This window comes from Mustelus asterias, chromosome 13 (assembly GCF_964213995.1).
Source record: "Mustelus asterias chromosome 13, sMusAst1.hap1.1, whole genome shotgun sequence".
NCBI classification, from domain to species: domain Eukaryota; kingdom Metazoa; phylum Chordata; class Chondrichthyes; order Carcharhiniformes; family Triakidae; genus Mustelus; species Mustelus asterias.
In genome coordinates, this window is record NC_135813.1 from 4,140,212 (window position 1) to 4,161,185 (window position 20,974).

Sequence of the window (20,974 nt, forward strand, 5' to 3'; positions counted from 1 at the left end):
ACTGCAATGAACAATTTTGAGTACTGTGGATTAAATCCAATTCATTTTGCTTAGCAGGTTTGTTTTTTTTATTTAAAATTGAAAGTGCTGGAATTAGAATGAACACTGATGATTTTAAACCACAGCGCACAACAGTCTCAGAGGAATAAGCATCTTTGCAGAGTGAGAAACATATGAAAGAGCATCAGTATCACAATTCCCTTGGCAGCAAAGGTTTAAGGGAGACTCCCAAATGAAATAATCTCTTGCTTCTTTTCTCTGAAACCAATCATCCTCCTTAAACCCTTCGCCCCTGCCTCCCCAACAGTAGAACAGCTCATGGATTTCTTTGTCATCAAGGCGGCCAAGATTGAGATCAACCATTCAGCAGCCTCTGCCGTATCTTTTCCTCCCACACCAAGCAAGCATTCCCCCATCCTTGCTCTCTTTCTCTTAAGTTTTTTTTACATTAATTCATGGGATGTGAGCACCACTGACAAGGCCAGCATTTATTGGTCACCTTCAATTGACTTCCAGAGTGAGCAAGCTTCTCGAAAAACTGCAGTCTTTTTGGTGAAGTTACTCTTGCAGTGACATAATTGTTTGGTACAATGAATTGACTGGGAGGCCATTTTGTTACAGGGGTCATCATTACAGAAACTAACATTTTATTCCAGGTATTTTTTAAAATTTAGTTAACTGAATTTAAATTCCCCAGCTACTATGGTGGGATTGGAACTCATTTTGCTGATTAATTAACGCAGGCCTCCAGATTACAAGTTCTGTAACACAATCCCTTATGCATTTAGTTTCCCTCCCATTCCTCCTCAACTCCTCTCCTGAACCACAAGACCCAGCTGCTCCATCAACCCTATTCCCATTAAACTGCTGACCACCCAATTTACCTTGCTGGCCTCCATGCTAACCAATACTGGAACCAGTTCCCCCTTTCCCTTTTTAAATCTGCCATCATCCCTTTATTTGCTGGCATCTTAAGCTCCCAACACTAGCCACATTCCGTTATCATTGATTTAATCCCACATGTGTCCCACCGGTCCCCGCATCCCCACCCCAGTCGCTGACTGAACTGGACTGCAATCATGATGCCCTATTTGACGCTGAAGTGAGCTTTGGATTCAACATCCTCCCCATCACTAAGACCACTCACCTTTATCTCTGGAACATTACCTGCCTCTGCCCCTCTTTCAGCCCATCTCCTGCTGAAACCCTCACTCATGCTTCTGGTAGCTCTAAGCCTGCCTGTTCCAATGCTTTACTGACCAGCCTCCCACCTTGAACTCTCCATAAACACGAGCTCTGCTAAAACTTTCCAACTATGTCATAGCCAGCACCCTGTCATAAAACAATATCCTCTGGTTATTACTGATTTACACTGGCTTGCATTTCACCAGTGCCTTGAATGTAAAATTCATATCATTGCACTCAAGTCCCTTCATGGTCGCATTCCTCCACATCTCTGGAACCTCCTTCAGCCCTACGACCCTTTGAGAATTTTGCATTCCTCAAACTTCAGCCTCTTGTGAATCCCTCACTAAAGGCCATGCCTTCAATTGTCTGGGCCCTGAGCTCTGGAATTCCCTCCCCAAATATTTTTTTTTTGTTTTCTCTCTTATTTTATGACCCTCCTTAAAATTTATATTATATTTCCTTTGGCTTGGTGTCAGTCGTTGTCTAATGATGTTTCTGTGAAATGCCATGGAGCCATCGAGGCACTACGTAAATGCAACTAGCCAAACCCCCTGATCCAATTAAACACCTCAACATCTCAAAGATAAAGGCAAAATACTGTGGATGCTGAAATCTGAAACAAAATCAAAACGTCGGAAAATCTCAACAGGTCTGATAGCATCTGTGGAGAGAGAATAGAGCCAACATTGCAAGTCTGGATGACCCTTCAAAATCACGGTTTGACAGAATAAAGTATCCATTAAATTCTATAATGTGCTATTTTGGTAAATTTATAGATTTTATTAGAAAAAACATTGAGTATAATACATTAGCTTACTTTTTTTGTACTCACCATACACAGCCTCTGCATCATATGGCTCCTGCTCAAACTCTGACAGCAAAGCCTAAATGTACAAAGCACACGTTTACTTTTTTCCTCCCCATTTGGAAATGCACATTTTACTCAAGAGGCTGTAAAATTCCATGCCGCTTCAGGGAAGCCAAGCAATTAAAGAGATCCAGTGAAAATGGCCATTCTTTCTATCAAGCTCTTTCTTTCCAGGGTGCATTTAAGGATGTTCCATCATGGATATTTCCCTCTTCCACTCCATACAATCTGCTGATCCCCTAATTTAACGGCCATCAAACCACTTCTCTTACCTCCCCATGAAAAGTGGACCCTCTATTATCTGCCTTCTCCTGGCAATCCATTACCTTCTTATGAGGCATCCAACGGCCTTCAATAAAGCACCTTCTCCAAAGTGCCTGTTCTACCTGTCCACCATCCTCTGGATGTTTTTCCTCATTTCTAAACTTGCGCGAGGGTTGATCATTTTCATCACGATCCCATGACCAAAATTGAACCAATTTACCAACTTTGAATTTATACCTTTCGTTATTTTAAAGGCCTGAATAATGTTTCTGTTTGCTCCTACCCCAGAATAAGTTTTACATTGGAATATTACACAGTTCCCATCTCTGGGTTTACTAACCCATATCGGCTTTCAGTTTAGCAATGGTTTTAAAATTCTCATTCTTGGAGCCGGCCGGCCGAGTCGATACCCGATGGCCACAGGATCCTGGGTGCTCCTGCAACCCCTCCCCTCGACTGGTGGACTCACCCTGCCCCTTTAGCTGAATACGCCCGCCCGCCCTGCCGAGACGTGGGGGCCAACATGAGAACTTTTTTCTTTTCCCTCTCACTTTCTTCTCCCTCCTTCACTGTCTCCTTCTTTCTTTTCTCTGCCCGCCCGTTAGTTTATAGCCTGGGTTGCTTGGGCACTCCGTTGGTTCTCCAGTGGCGTTCCTCTGCCTTTTTGTTTTTATATTATCCCTGTCATTCCCGGTGCAATTAGACGGGACTTGGGCGGGGTGGGTGCCGGGGGATACAAGAAACAAAGAACAGTACAGCACAGGAAACAGGCCCTTCGGCCCTCCAAGCCTGTGCCACTCCTTGGTCCAACTAGACCAATCGTTTGTATCCCTCCATTCCCAGGCTGCTCATGTGACTATCCAGGTAAGTCTTAAACGATGTCAGCGTGCCTGCCTCCACCACCCTACTTGGCAGCGCATTCCAGGCCCCCACCACCCTCTGTGTAAAAAACATCCCTCTGTTCCCTGGCCACGAGGAATCCTGAGCCCAGTCGCGTTGGAATATACACGGAGCACTGTATGGATCTGTATCTGTGTTTGTTCGCTATGTAAAATATGAAAATTTTCAATAAACATATAAAAAATTCCCATTCTTGTTTTCAAATCGTTCCAATGACCCCACCCACTCCTATCTCTGTAACCTCCTCCAACACTACAACCCTTCAAAGTCTGTGTTCTTCCCATTCTGGCCTCTTGCACACACACCCCCAATTTCCCTTCCTCCACCATTAGCAGCTATGCCTTCAGCTGCCTAGGCCAATGATCTGGAATACTCGCCATAAACTTCTCCACCTCACTTTGTCTAAGACAGGCCTTAAAAGCTACTTCTTGATCAAGGATTTTGGTGACCTATCCAAATATATACTTAATGTGAAGTTATGTTTGACGATATCCTTGAAGCATCTAGTCATATTTACCAAGTTAAAAGCATGATATAAATGCATATTGTTGTTGTAGAAGAGGTGCTAAATTTTGAAAAATAATAGGTATCAATGGAATTGCACACTTTTGCAACATAATAAAACAACACTAAAACCAACTACACCAAGAGAGTACACACTGCAAAATCCCACAAGTAATTACACAGTAGGTAATAATAAATGTCGCCTCTAATAAAATCATACAGTAAATAAGATTTAGATGTGTGAATGCAGGGAAATACAAACCAATCTAACAGTATATTGACAAACCTGCTGAGAATCCTTATCACTTAAACAATCAGAAATGCTGTCATCATCCTCCTCAGTCATCCCTTCTTCATCATCTTCATCAAAGCAACCAACTGCATCAACGGTGATCAGGTCCTCTGGATCGTCTTGTCCAGCCTGGTCTTTATCCTGGGAACTTCGCTGCAGCTTCACCTGAAACCAGAATAAAATTCACTGATGTGCAATTACTATACAAGTTAGCGTTGCTAACACGTTGATATGGCAAAAATATTTGGATTGTGTGTCAAAGATTATCCACAAAGAATATAAACATTTGTCTCCACCTACAGCCAACACTTTCCGCCCCATTATAAATTTCTCAGTCTATATTTGTGATAGAAATTGCCACAGTAAATTACTTGTCACACTGATATTACAGCTTCCCACAAGTGCAGCAGTATTATATCAGTTTATTGTTTGAATTGTATACCTTCAACACAAGAGGCAAGCTGAATAACGCAGCAAGATCACATTTATTACCCATCTCTAGTTGCTGAGAAAGTGATACTATGAATTCTTCTTGAACCATGGGCGGCATGGTGGCACAGTGGCGAGCACTGTTGCCTCACAGTGCCAAGGATCCAGGTTTGATTCCCAGCTTGGGTCACTATCTGTGTGGAGTCTGCACCTTCTCCCCGTGTCTGCATGGGTTTCCTCAGGGTTCACCGGTTTGCTCCCACATTCTGAAAGATGTGCTGGTTAGGGTGCATTGACCCGAACAGGCGCCAGACTGTGGCGACTAGGGGAATTTCACAGTAACTTCATTGCAGTGTTAATGTAAGCCTTACTTGTGACTAATAGAATTCTAGAATCCCTACAGTGCAGAAGGAGGCCATTCGGCCTATCGAGTCTGTAGTGACAACAGTCCCACCCAGGCCTTATCCCTGTAACCCCACATATTTATCCCGCTAATGCCTCTAACCTACGCATCCCAGGACACTAAGGGGCAATTTAGCATGGCCAATCAACCTAACCCGCACATCTTTGGACTGTGGGAAGAAACCAGAGCACCCGAAGGAAACCCACGCAGACAGGGGGAGAATAAATAAACTTTAACTGCTGCAACCTTTATGGTGATTGCTGCCCATGGTGGTGCCAGGTTGGGAACGCCAGGTTTCTGACCCAGTGGCAATGATGGAATGGTGACCTCCCAACATTGCTGTTATTCTTCTTGGTGGTCAGCGGAAGGATGTGCTCTCAAAGTAATCTTGGGTGGCAAGTTGCTGCAGAGCACCATGTAGAACATACATCCTGCAGCTACAGTGCACGGACGGTGAAGGATGGATGTTGAAGCTAATCCAATGTACTGCCTGTTTAGAGACTGTGTAGTGAATTACACATCCCTGATTCATAGAAAATCTGATGCTATTCAGCCAATCTAACTGGACTGGGTCATTAGGTATGAACGATTGAGTGACACTGATGGCCGCCCTAGCTCATATCATGGACCCATTTAACAGGAGAGAGCACGGTTGCAAGGAGTCAACAAGATTCAGGAACAAAGGATAAAAAAAACTCTAAACCCAACAAATCTGAAAAGGTGAAAGCAAATTACTGCGGACGCTGGAATCTGAAAACAAAAAAGAAAATGCTGGAAAATCTCAGCAGGTCTGGCAGCATCTGTAAGGAGAGAAAAGAGCTGACGTTTCGACTCCCGATGACCCTTTGTCAAAGCTGAAAAGGTGTTCGTGTGCGTCAGAAGAGCAACAGATACAAAACAAAGTTATCAGTTAAATCAGCATAGGTTCATGGAAACAAGACCACAAAAAACTATGGTAAATTTGACTGCCCAAAAATTCCAAGAGTGGAATACAGTAGGGAAGATAAGTAACCTTATCTTCCTCTCCCTACAGATGCTGCCTGACTTGCTGTGCATTTCGGTATTTTCCCATTTAATTTCAGATTACCATAGATTTAGGCACAAGGATGAGAATTTTTAAATGTGAGAAGTTGGGAGATCAGGAGCCAATGTAGGTCAGTGATCACTGGACTTGATGTATGATGGAGGTAGCTCAGGGTCCCATTGAATACTCAAGTCCAGAGGTGACAAAGACTCAGATGAGGGTTTTGACAGCAGACAGTGAGGTGAAGTGGATGGACAAGATTAGGGAGGCAGCGTTTGTGACCGAGAGGATATGGGATTGTAAACTTAAAATAGGTTAAATAGGCTACCACAGTTCTGAACAGTCAGGTTAACATAGAACATAGAACAGTACAGCACAGAACAGGCCCTTCGGCCCACGATGTTGTGCCGACCTTCATCTGAAACCAAGATCAAGCTATCCCACTCCCTACCATGAGACAGTGACTAAGGAATATAGTATCTGGTTCCATAAGTATAATATTTATGGGCGGCATGGTGGCACAGTGGTTAGTACTGCTGCCTCACAGCGCCAGGGGTCAGGTTCGATTCCCGGCTTGGGTCACTGTCTGTGTGAAGTTGTACATGTCTGCGTGAGTTTCCTCCGGGTGCTCCGGTTTCCTCCCACAGTCCGAAAGAAGTGCTGGTTAGGTGCATTGACCTGAACAGGTGCCGGAGTGTGGCGACTAGGGAAATTTCACAGTAACTTCATTGCAGTGTTAATGCAAGCCTTACTTGTGACTAATAAATAAACTTTAAAAGCTTTACTTATGGAACCGGATCCCACATTTTTGGATGATGTTGTCAAGAAGCAGCATGTACATGTGCGAGGGGAGGAGACACGGGACAAATTCAAGAAACTCTCATAATATTGAATCCCTTTTTTTCTTTGTACATGATAAAGAACATTGTCACTTGAGGACTTGCAGCGACAATGATTAAATAATACCCAGTCTCAGGACCCATGGGTTAAGGCAGGCTTAGAGGATATATAATTTCGGTATTAAAAATGATAAGAGCTGTATTTAGTCAAGTGAAATAGATGGATAAAGGTAATGGGATATAGGCAATGTGTAAAATATTGGTAGACAAAGCATAATATTAGATGGCAGGAAGTATTTCTCTTCACAGTCAGTAACTGCACAAACCTTGCAGAACCCAGTTTGAAATGGCTCTGTAATGTTCCAAATAAAAATACCTTGTTCCCTGTAAATTAAAGCATTTGTAACTTAGATAATATATGGACAAAGGGCAGCTTCCAGTTCCAGTTCAATAAGGCCTGAATGACTTGTTAATAGACTGTTCCGTTTGTATTTTTCAGGACACACATTTCAGTCTCCATTTTAATCATCATATCAAAAAACAGTCAATGACTTTTAACAGAGCCCTTATGGCTACTGAACAAACTAAATTAGAGTCATAATTGCTCTGATTAGATCCAAAGAACAAGGAGTGCGCAAATTTGAGTAATAATACACTTGCAGGTTTTCCAGTAAGGTGAATATAGATGGTCCAGGGCTCAGGCGGCATGCCTGATTCTGGGGTAGTGCCGGCGGATTGGAAAACGGCTAATGTTACGCCGCTGTTTAAAAAAGGAAATAGACAAAAGGCGGGTAACTACAGGCTGGTTAGCTTAACGTCTGTAGTTGGGAAAATGCTGGAATCCATCATTAAAGAAGAAATAGCAGGCCATCTGGATAAGAATGGTTCGATTAAGCAGACGCAGCATGGATTCATGAGGGGAAAGTCGTGCTTGACGAACTTGTTGGATTTTTATGAAGATATGACTAGTGCGGTTGACGGAGGGGAACCGGTGGATGCGGTGTTTTTGGATTTCCAAAAGGCGTTTGATAAGGTGCCTCACAAAAGGTTGCTGAAAAAGATTGGGTCACACGGAGTTGGGGGTAGGGTGTTAGCGTGGATTGGGGATTGGCTATCTGACAGGAAGCAGAGAGTCGGAATAAATGGGTGCTTTTCTGGTTGGCAGATGGTAACTAGTGGCGTGCCGCAGGGATCGGTACTGGGGCCTCAACTATTTACCATTTATATAGACGATCTGGAGGAGGGGACTGAGTGTAGGGTAACAAAGTTTGCAGACAACACAAAGATAAGTGGAAAAGTGAATCGTGTGGAGGGCGTAGAAGGTCTGCAGAGAGATTTGGACAGGCTGAGTGGGTGGGCGAGGATCTGGCAGATGGAGTATAACGTTGACAAATGCAAGGTTATTCACTTTGGAGGAAATAATAGCAAATTGGATTATCTAAATGGAAAAAAATTACAACATGCTACTGTGCAAAGGGACCTGGGGGTCCTTGTGCATGAGACGCAAAAACCCAGTCTGCAGGTTGTTGGGATGTTGGCCTATATCGCAAGGGGGATAGAGTATAAAAGCAGAGATGTCTTGCTGCACCTGTACAGGGCATTGGTGAGGCCGCAGCTGGAATACTGTGTGCAGTATTGGTCCCCTTATTTGCGGAAGGATATCTTGGCCTTGGAGGGAGTGCAGAGAAGGTTCACCAGGTTGATACCAGAGATGAGGGGTGTTGATTATGAGGAGAGACTGAGCAGATTGGGTTTGTACTTGTTGGAATTTAGAAGGCTGAGGGGGGATCTTATGGAGAGCTAAAAGATAATGAAGGGGCTGGATAGGGTAGAGGTGGAGAGATTCTTTCCACTTAGAAAGGAAGCTAGAACTAGAGGGCACAGCCTCAAAATAAAGGGGGGTCAGTTTAGGACAGAGTTGAGGAGAAACTTCTTCTCTCAGAGGGTGGTGAATCTCTGGAATTCTCTGCCCACTGAAGTGGTGGAGGCTACCTCGTTGAATATGTTTAAATCATGGATAGATGGATTCCTGATCGGTAAGGGAATTAGGGGTTATAGGGATCAGGCGGGTAAGTGGAACTGATCCACTTCAGATCAGCCATGATTTTATTGAATGGCGGGGCAGGCTCGAGGGGCTAAATGGCCTACTCCTGCTCCTATTTCTTATGTTCTTATGCCTGCCTCCAAAACAGGTAGCAGGCAGGGTCAATCCCTCACCACTCACATTGGCAATAATTTGGTTATTAAGTCATCAAGCAGGTCATCACTATTAGACGTTGGTTCATTTCAGAGGGATACAATGTGGATAGTTAAGCCTGCTCACTCCAAACACATCTCAAGTGATCTAGTTACAACCAGTTCTTACAATGGAAGAAAGGATGGATACAGGAAACATTAGTTTGAATGAAGGTTTTCAAATCATTCTGTTCCTTTTAGAATCCAACCCTACCATCTTCCCATTACTCAAGTATCAGTTAAAAGAGCTTCAGTTAACGTACGCCTTCAGTACCACACTGGAATGTCAGCCAATAGTGTGAAGTTCAAACCCACAACCTTCTGAAACTAAGACAAAATTCAGACTAGAGTGCCAAGTTGGGGCCCTGGAGAACATTCCCAACGAGAGAGAAAATAATCAGATAACGACATTTGTTATATTTGAATGAATACTTCAATTGAGTGTCAACACTGTTTTTTACTGAGTTAAAAGATCACAGATTCCAAACATTAAAGGCAATGCACTCACTGTCCAACTCATCTGTGCTCAGATACATCATGTGTAGCAGTCGCGTCATCATAAAATAGAACAGTCCTGGAGTTCCATTGGCTTCTGATCAAGCAACACCTTGATTTTGAAATTCTCATCCTTGTGTTCAAAAACCTCCATGGCTTCACCCCTTGCAATCCCTGTAACCTCCTCCAGGCCCACAACCTTTCAAGATCTTTGTGCATCGCCACTCTGGCCTCATTCGTTTCCCCATTTCCTTTACTTCAGCTTTGATGCCTGTGCTCTGGCCACCCAGGGCCTAAGATCTAGAAATCCATCTCTAAACTTCTCAGTCCTTCTCTACTCCTGTAACATACTTTTGGTTTATCCTCTTATCGCCTCATGTAGGTCATTGTCAAATTTAATTTGATAATGCTCCTATGAGGCACTTTGGATGTTTAAATCCATTAAAAGCACATAATTGGAAGATGTTATTGAGGACTGTAACCTGCCTATTCTCTCCTCAAGCACGAGGATAGCCATTCAGAAATAAGGTGTAAACATTTTTTTTTCATTCTTAATTTCCCCTGTATTCCAACATGGAAACAAGTGAAAAGCCTAGAAAAAGCTTAGTGTACCTCTTCCACTTTCTGCTTGTGCTCTGGCGACTTCATGTGTTCCACAAACTTGCGGGGGGTTTTGAAGTGTCGGCTGCAGACAGTGCAGAAAGGCCGCAGCGAGTACTTAGCAAGCTGGTGAGAAACAGAGAACATAAATGACACAGCTACAGCAAGAGGTGGGATTGGACCAGCAATCTCCCTCAAAAAAAAAGGACCAGCTGAATCTTGTCCCTAGTACACAGTGTGGGGGCTTTGAAACAGCTGTATCTTTCCCAGGGATTGTATGATTCATGGCTTCTTAGGCCAAGACTGCACTCACTTCGTCTACTGGGAAGAACAAAGATGAATGGATACCTCAATGTTTCTAGGAGCCCAGAGAACTCAAATCTCCCCATGAAAAGTTGCAAAATCTTTCTATGTTGACCCACAATAGCAGCTGATTCTTTTGCATCAGTTGTGTTTTGTGATTTAAGAACCCAGTGACACAACTTTGACAGGGTTCATTGAAATAAAGGAACTCAAACCACACCTGGTGATGCCTACATGACTCCAGTGCTACATTACATGGTTCACTTGCCCATATTACATGTTCATTTCTTACTAAAGTTGCTTAGCAAGCTGCTCAGTTGTGAAAGCCTTTTGTTTCAAAGGCAATGAATCTGTACTACCCTGAGATCAATAACTGAGATAGCTGGCTGGGGTAGGAGTGCCAGCCACAAATAGAACAGCAGTATTAACTATGTTTTAACAGCCCTAATAATAAACTTTCTATCAAATCCTTTCCTTGTTTTTCGAAAATCATCATTGTAGAGATCTCTATATAGAATGATACAGAAAATGGCCATTCAACCTATCGTTCATGTGCTGGCTCTCTGTAAGAACTATCCAATTAGTTCTACACATCAGGCTTTTCCCATAGTACTGCAATTTTTTCTTGAATCAACTTCCACGGGTCTTTTAGGCAGTGCTATAAATCTCCTGAAAAGATCCAGATGGTTCCTTTAGAAGGGGCTGTGTTCATCTCATACTCCAAAGGCGCATATGTAATTGAAAAAGACAAACACTGATTCACACAATCCTTAAAGACAATTTGCTCCCTGGAAGTCTGCATAGACACATCACAGTGAGTCTGTGGGGACAACAACCACACTATTTACACATTGTTCTTAAAGTAACTCCCTGGAGTTGGGAACCAAGGAAGGGGGAAACTGGAAAGATGGCCAACACTTATGTTGAAGAGATAGATTTTAAAGTAAAATACTGCAGATGCTGGAAATCTGATATAAAAACAAAGTACTGTTAATGCTCAACAGGTCTGACAGCATCTGTGAAGAGGCAGAGTTTCTGTTCCACCTCCCATCCTCCAAAAACTTAAAACTGATGCAAAACTCTGCTGCCCATATCCGAACTTGTACCAGGTCCCATTGGCCCATCATTACTGTGCTTGTCAATCTACACGGGCTCCCATTTGAACAATTGCCTCAATTTTAAAATTCCCATCTTTGTTTTCAAATCCCCCCATGGCCTCACTCCTCCCTTTCTGTGTAATCTCTTCCAGCCCTCAAACTCGGAGATCTCCAAGCTCCTCCAGTTCTGGCCTCTTGCACATGCCCAATTTTTATCACTCCAATATCGACAGCCGTGCCTTCAAATGCAGGAGGAACTAAGCTCTGGAATTCCTTCCCTAAACTTCTTCACCCCTCTACTCATCTTTCCTCTTTTAAGATCATAGAATCATACAGCTCAGAAGAGGCCCTTTGTGTCTGCACCGACACATTAGAAACACCTAAACTCCCACCTAATCCCATCTGCCAGCACTTGGCCCACAGCCCTGAATGTTATGATGTGCCAAGTGCTCACCCAGATACTTTTTGAAGGACGTGAGGCAACCCGCCTCCACCACCCTCCCAGGCAGTGCATTCCAGACCAGCAACACCCTCTGGGTAAAATAGTTTTTCCTCACAACCCCCCTAAACCTCCTGCCCCTCACCTTGAACCTATGTCCCCTCGTGACTGACTCTTCAACTAAGGAGAACAGCTGCTCCTTATCCACTTTGTCCGTGTGTCCCAGTGCTTCTTAAAATCTACCTCTTTCACAAAGCTTTGGGATCATCTGTCTTATGTGGTTTGGGTATCAAAACTTGTTTGGTGACACGCCTGTGAAGCACCTCAGGATGTTTTACCACATTAAGGTGCTATATAAATGCAAGTTGTTGCTATTGTTCTTTAAAATGTTTATATACTTCATTAAGTATTCTGCAGGAACAGCAGACAGACATGTTCCCCAAATTGAGGGATAGATTTAAACAACAAATTGAATGAATACTTTACAGCTGTCTTCAAAAAAGGGGCGATGCAGACATTGTAATTGTGAAGCAGTAAGAAATATGGATGTGATAAACATGGGGAGAGAGGAATATTAAGTGTTAAAGGAAGTGTTCAAAATCATGAAGGCTAGACACTGAGTGGATAGGGAGAAACTATTCCAGCTTGTAAAAAAGATCAGGAATGCGAGTGCACCAATTTAAAGTGATTTGCAAAAGAAACAAACGCAATGTGAGGAAAAAAAAACTTTTACACACAAGTAGTTTGGGTCTTCAATGCACTGCCTGGAAGTATGGTAGAGGCCGTTCAATTGAGGCATTCAAGAAGACATTAGATGATTATTTGAATAGAAATAATGTGCAGACTTATGGGGAAAAAGGCAGGAGAACATAGGCATAATGCTTATCTAGAGAGCCGGTGCAGACATGATGGGTCAAGTAGCTTTCTTCTGCAGTGTAACAATTCTGTAACAGGCAGTCTTAAGAGTGCACTTCGTGACCCTGTGCTTATGCTGCCACTTGAACATAGCTTTCAACTCATTTCAACTATTAGAGATTTCCAATAATGTACACATCAAAGCAGCTGAACAGGATCTGTAGGCAGCTATAAACCACATAAGCTGCAGGTATGAACTCCATCATTGTCCACTGCATGATTATGTAACAATGAGCAACATCTGAGTTCCCACTGATATCATATACCTAGAACTTACACATATTTATAACAATGCCATCTGTTATCAAATTCTCACTTAATAGACACTTTATTTTCCATGTTGGCACAACCAGATGAGGAATTCTTGGGCCCATCTGCCCCCAGCATAACCACTCCATAAAAACACAAATGTGCAACAAAATGCAGAAAGAAATTAGCCCAAACAGGAAAACAGAGCATAACGCATCAGAACATACTACATTTCCTATTGTTCACAGAACGTGTTGGTGTGAACATTATATTTGTACTATGCAAAACAGGCAGTGTAATTAGACTAATCAACAGGAATGTTGCAGATTATCATTGAAAAACTAAAAATTTATGTAATACAACTAAGTTTGGTTAAATTCCAGTAAGTGCTTAGGGACAATAGAGGGCCTTAAGTATACTATATAATTAATCACTACCGATGTCTTCGTTATCTTTTGTTTGTTCATGTATTCAGTGCAGCGTAACGAGACATGAACTAGAGTTAGCACTGTTTCCTTCTGAAATAAATGGAGCACTTAAAGATGCTTTTTTATATATTATTCTTTGATGTGATGCGGGCTTTGTGGCAAGGCCAGCACTTGTTGCCCATCTCCAAACGCCCTTGAACTGAGTGGCTTACAAGATCATTTCAGAGGTCAATCAAATTGCTATGGATAAAAGCAAATTACTGCGGACGCTGGAATCTGAAACCAAGAGAAAATGCTGGAAAATCTCAGCAGGTCTGGCAGCATCTGTAAGGAGAGAAAAGAGCTGACGTTTCGAGTCCCGATGACCCTTTGTCAAAACTTTGACAGACGGTCATCTGGACTCGAAACGCAGCTCTTTTCTCTCCTTACAGATGCTGCCAGACCTGCTGAGATTTTCCAGCATTTTCTCAAATTGCTATGGATCTGGAGTCACATGAAGGTCAGACTAAAGTTATGATAGCTGATTTCCTTCTCTAAAGAGCACAGTAAAGGGCATGAGTGAATTAGATAGATAGGTTTTTTACAACAATTGATGAGTTTCATGGTCATCGTTGCTGAGATTAGCTTTCAAGTCCAAGTTCTAATCAATTGAATTTAAATTCCACCAGCTGTTGTGGTGGGATTTGAACCCATGTCCTCAGACATTAGCTGGGTTTCTGGATTACTAATACTGCAGTGACATGATCACGATGCCACCATCTCCCCTATAACCGGCAACGCACATCATTCAGGATTATGATTCTTTGGCTGATTTTGAGGGGGGGGTGGGGGGGGAGAGAGAGAGAGAGAGAGAGAGAGAGAGAGAGAGAGAGAGAGAGAGAGAGAGAGAGGAGAGAGAAATGGATATATGGGAGAGAAAGAGAGAGAGAGAGGTAAGTAGACTGCTATATTTGTTTGGGGTCTCCTAGGTAAAGGCCTTGCACACCAGTGCATCAATCCACCAGAGCCACTACTGATAAGATTACATTGTAAGCAAATCTCACCAAATATGGGACACATTCACTATTAATGGTTGCAAGGACTTGTTCAACTGCTTGTGGAGACTGAAGAGCTATATTTCCCCACTCATTCTGTTCTGAATTTCAAGCTACAGAAAGGTTAAAGAACAGAATAAACATTAAAACTAAGGAATAGCTCTGCAGAACGGCAAAGCAATTAAAGATATGGTTAAAACACAGAGGAGAAAGGAACAGAAGAGACACAGTAAGCATCAAGGGAGACAAGGAAGCTTTTAAATTAAATTGAATTGAATTATTGAAACCAAAACTAAAATTAAAAAAAGGTGCTAGCTGGAGGCACGTGGATGACACCAATTTGCAATCAACATATTCTGCATTTTGGCTAAATCTTTACATTTAGCACGCGGGGCGTTTCCAAGAGACCTTACCCATCCCGACTTATTGCAGACCAAGAGTGAACTTGCATAAATTTTACGGCAAAATAAACTTGTTAAAAAAGCTGGTGACAATAATTTGCAGGTTATGGATACAAGAATATATGATTGCACAAAGAAAACATTAAATATTACAAATGCACAGCAGGTTAGGGAGTGCCTGGAAGGTTTGGATGAGATATCTCCAGTCAAATGGCAAACTATCTTGCTCTTTGAGGCAATGATTAAATGGCTACGTGACTCTAGCAATTTCGCAGAAAGCTTTTCTGTCTACCTTATGTCTCTGTGTCCTGCGATGCTCAATAACATTCCCTCTGAAGTGGGCCTGACAGGTGCTGCACCATCTGGGCCGTTTCTTGTCACTGTAAGATAATCATCGGTTATTTAGAACTGGCCTTGGATTTTATCTCACCTCTCCTCCTCCTCCCACTTGCCATAAAAAGGCGTTTGGCTTTCTCCTCTCCATCACGCAGATTAAGTCAAGAATTTATCTGCATACCTCAGGTCATATCTCTTTGGAAACAGTTAGGAAACCCTCCTCTCCCATCTATTCTGCAATTCAACAGATAATGGCTGATCAGGTCTCACCACTAATTATCTGTCCATGCTCCATATCCATTAATATCCTTCCCCAATAAAATCTACCAGTCTCAGTCTTGAAAATTTCATCTGACCCCAGCTAGACTTTGTGGGAAAGAATTCAAAATTTCCACTACCCTATGAAAAGTTACTTCTAGATTTCCCTTCTAAATGGCTTAACTCATGTTCGGTGACACAGTGATTAGCACTGCCACCTCACAGTGCCAGGGACCCGGGTTCGATTCCCGGCTTGGGTCACTGCCTGTGCGGAGTCTGCACATTCTCCCTGTGTTCGTTCTGGTTTCCTCCCACAGTCCGAAAGACATGCTGGTTAGGTGCATTGGCCATGATCAATTTTCCCTCAGGTGTACCCAAACAGGCGCCAGAGTGTGGCGACTACGGGATTTTCACAGTAACTTCATTGCAGTGATAACGTAAGCCTACTTGTGACACTAATAAATAAACCTTAAAAACTTGAGGTAATAGTTTCTCTCTATCCTTATCAAATACTTTTACCATTTTAAATACCATAATCAGAAAAACCCTCAAACTTCTCTACTTAAAGCAAAGCTTGTGCAATCTGCCTTCATAAGTGAACCCTCCAAACCCCAGTATCATTCTCTAATTTCAAAAAGCCACTCAGGTCTTCCAAACCTTTAGGTGGTTTCTAATGTTATCCTGCACTGCATTTTTCAACTTTTATCAGGGTATCTCTGGGTTTAAATACTGAAAAGAATTAGGATGCCTCACGTTTCTGCATGTGTTTAACGGCTATTCTAAAACACCAGTGACACAACAATGGCATAAAAAGATAAAAAGCCCGCTGAAAGGCCAATTAATTCTAACAACCACAGACATTCTCCCAATAGCTCAGTAAGTGTTTTCAGTTAACGGTTCCAAACAGACCCAGAAAGACTCACTGGTTCTATCCCCAACTTGTGCGGAGTTAACCAATCTCAGTCTGAGACATGATATTACATTTGGCCTCCATGTCCTAGAAGGTGATTACAGAATCAGGTCCCCTCTCACCCCATTCCAACTGTTGATTGATGATGTTCATCGCAGCTGAACAACCTGACAGATGCTACCAATTTCCTTTAGGGAAAAGCACCACCCATACCTCTGACTGTACTTGATTTAACAAGTAATAGATCACAATCTAAAACAGTGAGATCTTTCAAAGTAGTATACTTGGATGGCTCAAAGGTTTGGAGGCAGAATAGAAAGACTGAAATCTCTTTCATTCACCTACACACCAAATTGCCGTTACCGACAGATCTTGGTGGTCTGATTTAGGTTATATCCTAACGAACAACAGACCCAACAACAGTTCTTTCCAAAACACCAAGGTCCATAAAGTTCAAACAAGGCAAAGCAGTAGATATGAAAAACATGCAAGCAAAAGCAGAGGGAATTAGCTGGGTGTTGCTTGCAAGGGCTACAGGGATTACAATTTATAGAGCCCTGATTTAAAAGATCGCGCAAAGGATTCAAAACAGCTTTCACTGTATTCAAGCATGCAAATTTGTCCAGATATAAGTGTGTACCATAATCATAGAAATCATAGAAACCCTACAGTACAGAAAGAGGCCATTCGGCCCATCGAGTCTGCACCGACCACAATCCCACCCAGGCCCTACCCCCATATCCCTACATATTTTACCCACTAATCCCTCTAATCTACGCATCCCAGGACACTAAGGGGCAATTTTAGCATGGCTAATCAACCTAACCCGCACATCTTTGGACCAATTATATATTATAATATTATACTATACAAGTTAAACTTACATGGAGAAACTTGATTAGACCACACTTTGAATATTGAGCATAGCTCTGGTTTCCATATCATAAAAAGGATATAAAGGTACTCCGGACTAGCAAAAATACTTGGGGTTATACATTTCAGGAAAGACGAAACAGGCTTAGGTTCTTTTCTCTAGAAAAGAGAAGGTTGAAGGGTGGTCTGATAGAAGTCTTTATGTTTCTAGAATGGTTTGATATAATAAATATGGGGAAGATCTTCCCATTTTTGGGGGAGACCAAAACTAGGGGCTATTAATATAAGACAGTCATTAATCCAATAGGGAATTGAGAAGGAACTTCTTTACCCCAAAGAGTGGTTAGAATGTGAAGCTCAGTATCAAATGTAGTGGAGGTGAATAGCACTGATACATTCAAGGGAAAACTAGATAAACCCATTAAGGATTAACTGACAGGGTTCAATGATGAAAGGTATGGGGAAGCTTTTGTGGAGCATGAGATTAGCATGGACCATTTGGGTTGAATGGCCTGTTTCTATGCTGTAAATTATATGCTTATGGACCATAAACTAGTGGAGATTCCAAATACATGCTCTGCACTTATTAGCTCGGATATATGTACGTACCCATCCCTGCCTCTTCCCACTGCACCTGATTTAGGAATCAGGGTGGCCAGACAAGCATTACTCATTTGCTGAATCTCCATGAGTCGCTGGTGATGACGAGTCCCATTCATGTGTTTTTGAAAATTCTTCAAAAAAAAAAGAAAAAAAATGTAGAATTACAAAAGAGAACTTAGACGTAAACAACACTTCATCAACACCAGATACAAGAATTCAATCGCTGGCTACATTGGACTGCATTTTTCTTCAAACAATATCTAGAATCATAGTATCCCATCTCCAGTGTTGGAGGAGGCCATTTGGCCCATTGAGCCTGCACCAACTCTTCGTCAGAGCATCCCACTAACTCCTTTAACCTAGACATCTTGAGACATTAAGGGGTAATTTAGCATGGCCAATCCACCCAGCCTGCGCATCTTTGGACTGTGGGAAGAAACCCGGAGCACTCGGGTTCCTGGTGCTGAGAGGCAACAGTGCTAACCACTGTGCCACCATGCCACTTTAATTATTCTGAAAAGTATATTCTGAGAACCAATATCTTAATCAAACTGCTTGGAACATGGATGTCATCTTTGCAGGCAGACAACTGCACAGAACGTATGGAAGCTTTGCTAAATGATATATTTTGTGTCCACTTTACAGCTGTCATACTGCTGTGCAATATAATGCAATGAACAGCATACTGTTGGATTGTACATATTTATCCCATAAATCGTTGCATACATCGTCAAAATTACCCGATAACACTGGCTAAAGTTTTCAAAGATTGTGTGGTCTGTTGTTCTTGTTATCAAAATGCCACCTGGCTATAGCAACTCATCCTGCCTCCTTCCACAGAAATGATTCTGCTCTCAACTAATGCGGCAACATTACATTTCTGTTTCCCCAAATGTCCCAACTGAGCAGGCAAGACAGTATAATAATTGGGAAATCTTCCTGCTAAAACTATATAAGGCACTCGTTAGACAATGCCTGGAATACTGCGAATAGTTTTGGTCCCCTTATCTAGGGAAAGATATCCTGGCATTGGAGATGGTGTAGAGAGCGTTCTCGAGGTTGATCCTGGGTATGGAGGGATTTTCTCATGAGGAGATTGAACCTGAACTCTGGAGTTTTGGAGAATGAGGGGTGACCTTGTTGAGACATATAGGATTCTCAGGGGGCTTGACAGCACTTTCCAAAAAACAGGAGTGATGGCTAAATAGTTCCTTCCTTTTATATTCTGTTCTATTTTCTTGTTTTCCACTTGTCCAGATCAGACACCCTCCACATTTTTGTCTTTTAACTCAGTGTCTCTACAAACAGATAGTCCTGCATCAGACGGTTGTACCAGCACCAGAACCACACATTCTTCATTCTATTGGCCATTTATTCAGAACAGAAAATTTCTGTTTGAAAGGATGCTGCTTCCATTGTTCACTAAAATCATTTAATACATCCAGGAAATTCTGCCTTTATGAAAACCAAGGAAAAAATTTACTTTTCTCCCTTTGTTAGCTCACAAATTCCACAAACAAAAATGTTTAATTGGCTAATTGTGTTATAGTGATTAGATGGAGGTTAATACAGTAAGTGTATTTGGTTATTGGAGCTATTCAGTTAAATAGTTATCTTAAGGCATGCATTGGGCCACTGACCAGAGACCCTCTTCATCTACAATCACTCAGTTATGCAAGCCATTGTTGCTCTCTTTACCTTTTGATTGTAGCAGTTAGCATTGCAGATGTAACAGATAAACTTGGTAGGTATGGAATCCATCTCCTCAGTAGAGTCCTCACTGCCCTTGGTCCCTGAGTCTGGCACCGACGTACTGATTGCCCGACTCTCACTGCTCTGCTGGATTGTCACTTTCAGTGTACTCACGGTGCTCAGCATCTGTAAGGTATATATTTTCACTTGCTTTCTCAACCCATCAAGCAATCCATTCAGAGACAAATTGCCACCAATTCCACTGGGATTAAGGGTTGGGGTGTTGAGGTGACAGTCATAGGGAACCGAGGGGAGAGAAAGAGCCTGGAAGAGGATAATGCTTGTTTTGTCTGCCGACCACGAATTATGATAGCTCCACATACATCTGTATAATTAAGCACCCAGCTCCTGCCTGTAGCCTCATGTCCTTCACACCTAAAAGTATGGTCTCCACAGTGTCACACCTCCAAAGTAGCACAGGACTATAAAGCACAAATTTAAAATCATGTTCAGCTCAAATAACTACTTTGTTAAGTTACTGAATATCCAACTACTTAAATATGAACAAATCCTAAAGGAACCAAAACAAAAACCCTCAAATAAATAACCATCAGAAAAACAAGCAATGAAGGCCCTGGTCCCGGTCTCCAAAGCACCACTTACCAAGTAGCACAAAGCATACAAATTACCATTTCATTCAACAGCTTTATAATTTCCAGAGACAGTGAACCAAAATATACAAAAACGCAAGAGGAAACAAAATAATTCATAAATAAAACCTTTATTCCCTGGGTCTGTGCATGTGCAGAATCAATGACACCCAATATTCACCAGTAAATCACATTACTGAATGAAGTCCCAGAAATGTTTTCCTTGCTGCTGAGCTTGCTCTGTGCCCTTTTTGTAGCATTTGGTAGGGTCTGCTGCCAGTGAAAATTTCCCAACAACTTCTAGCAGTGCTTTTTCAGTAGGTAACAATGTTTATCTTTTGACTTTATTTTCCCCAAGTATCATGCCTTCTAAGGATCTCAAAGCTGAAGATCCTGACTACCCTCAGCCTTCCTTCCCTTCTTTTTACAATCTACAGGCCTTTGAAATGCAAGCTTCCCATCACTATCTTTGCCATCTTTTTAAGGTTTCCTGCATTATGTATAGCTTAGTTGTTAGCCTTGTTTTGTCAATAGAAAAGTTGCATTTGCCAGATAACATTTCATGGCAGACTTCAAAAACAAAAAAGGAAGAACTAAAGAATGTTAGCATGCACAACCAACAACTTTTGCACTTGAATTTATGGCCTTCTAACCAAGCTTCATGGAGAGTTAGTCAAGTTAGGATTTGTTATTCTTTATTGAGCAAGATCAGCCATGGTCACTTCTGACACAGAGAGCAATTAAA

At 42.1% G+C, this 20,974-nt stretch overlaps 1 protein-coding gene across 4 annotated transcripts in view; it reads right to left on the reverse strand.

Moving 5' to 3' along the window:
• The window catches only part of ciz1a (cdkn1a interacting zinc finger protein 1a), a 51,255-nt gene that overhangs the window by 8,627 nt on the left and 21,654 nt on the right, over positions 1–20,974 (reverse strand). The window contains exons 8-13 of one of the 4 annotated variants that reach the window (XM_078226230.1): positions 19,586–19,765; positions 17,894–18,018; positions 15,200–15,287; positions 10,054–10,167; positions 4,011–4,181; positions 2,021–2,072 (exon numbers count right to left, since the gene is read on the reverse strand). In XM_078226230.1, coding sequence (XP_078082356.1) covers positions 2,021–2,072; positions 4,011–4,181; positions 10,054–10,167; positions 15,200–15,287; positions 17,894–18,018; positions 19,586–19,765 — 730 coding nt within the window. The remainder of the gene's footprint in view (positions 1–2,020; positions 2,073–4,010; positions 4,182–10,053; positions 10,168–15,199; positions 15,288–17,893; positions 18,019–19,585; positions 19,766–20,974) is intronic. The other 3 variants (XM_078226232.1, XM_078226231.1, XM_078226233.1) reach the window with 3 other exon arrangements.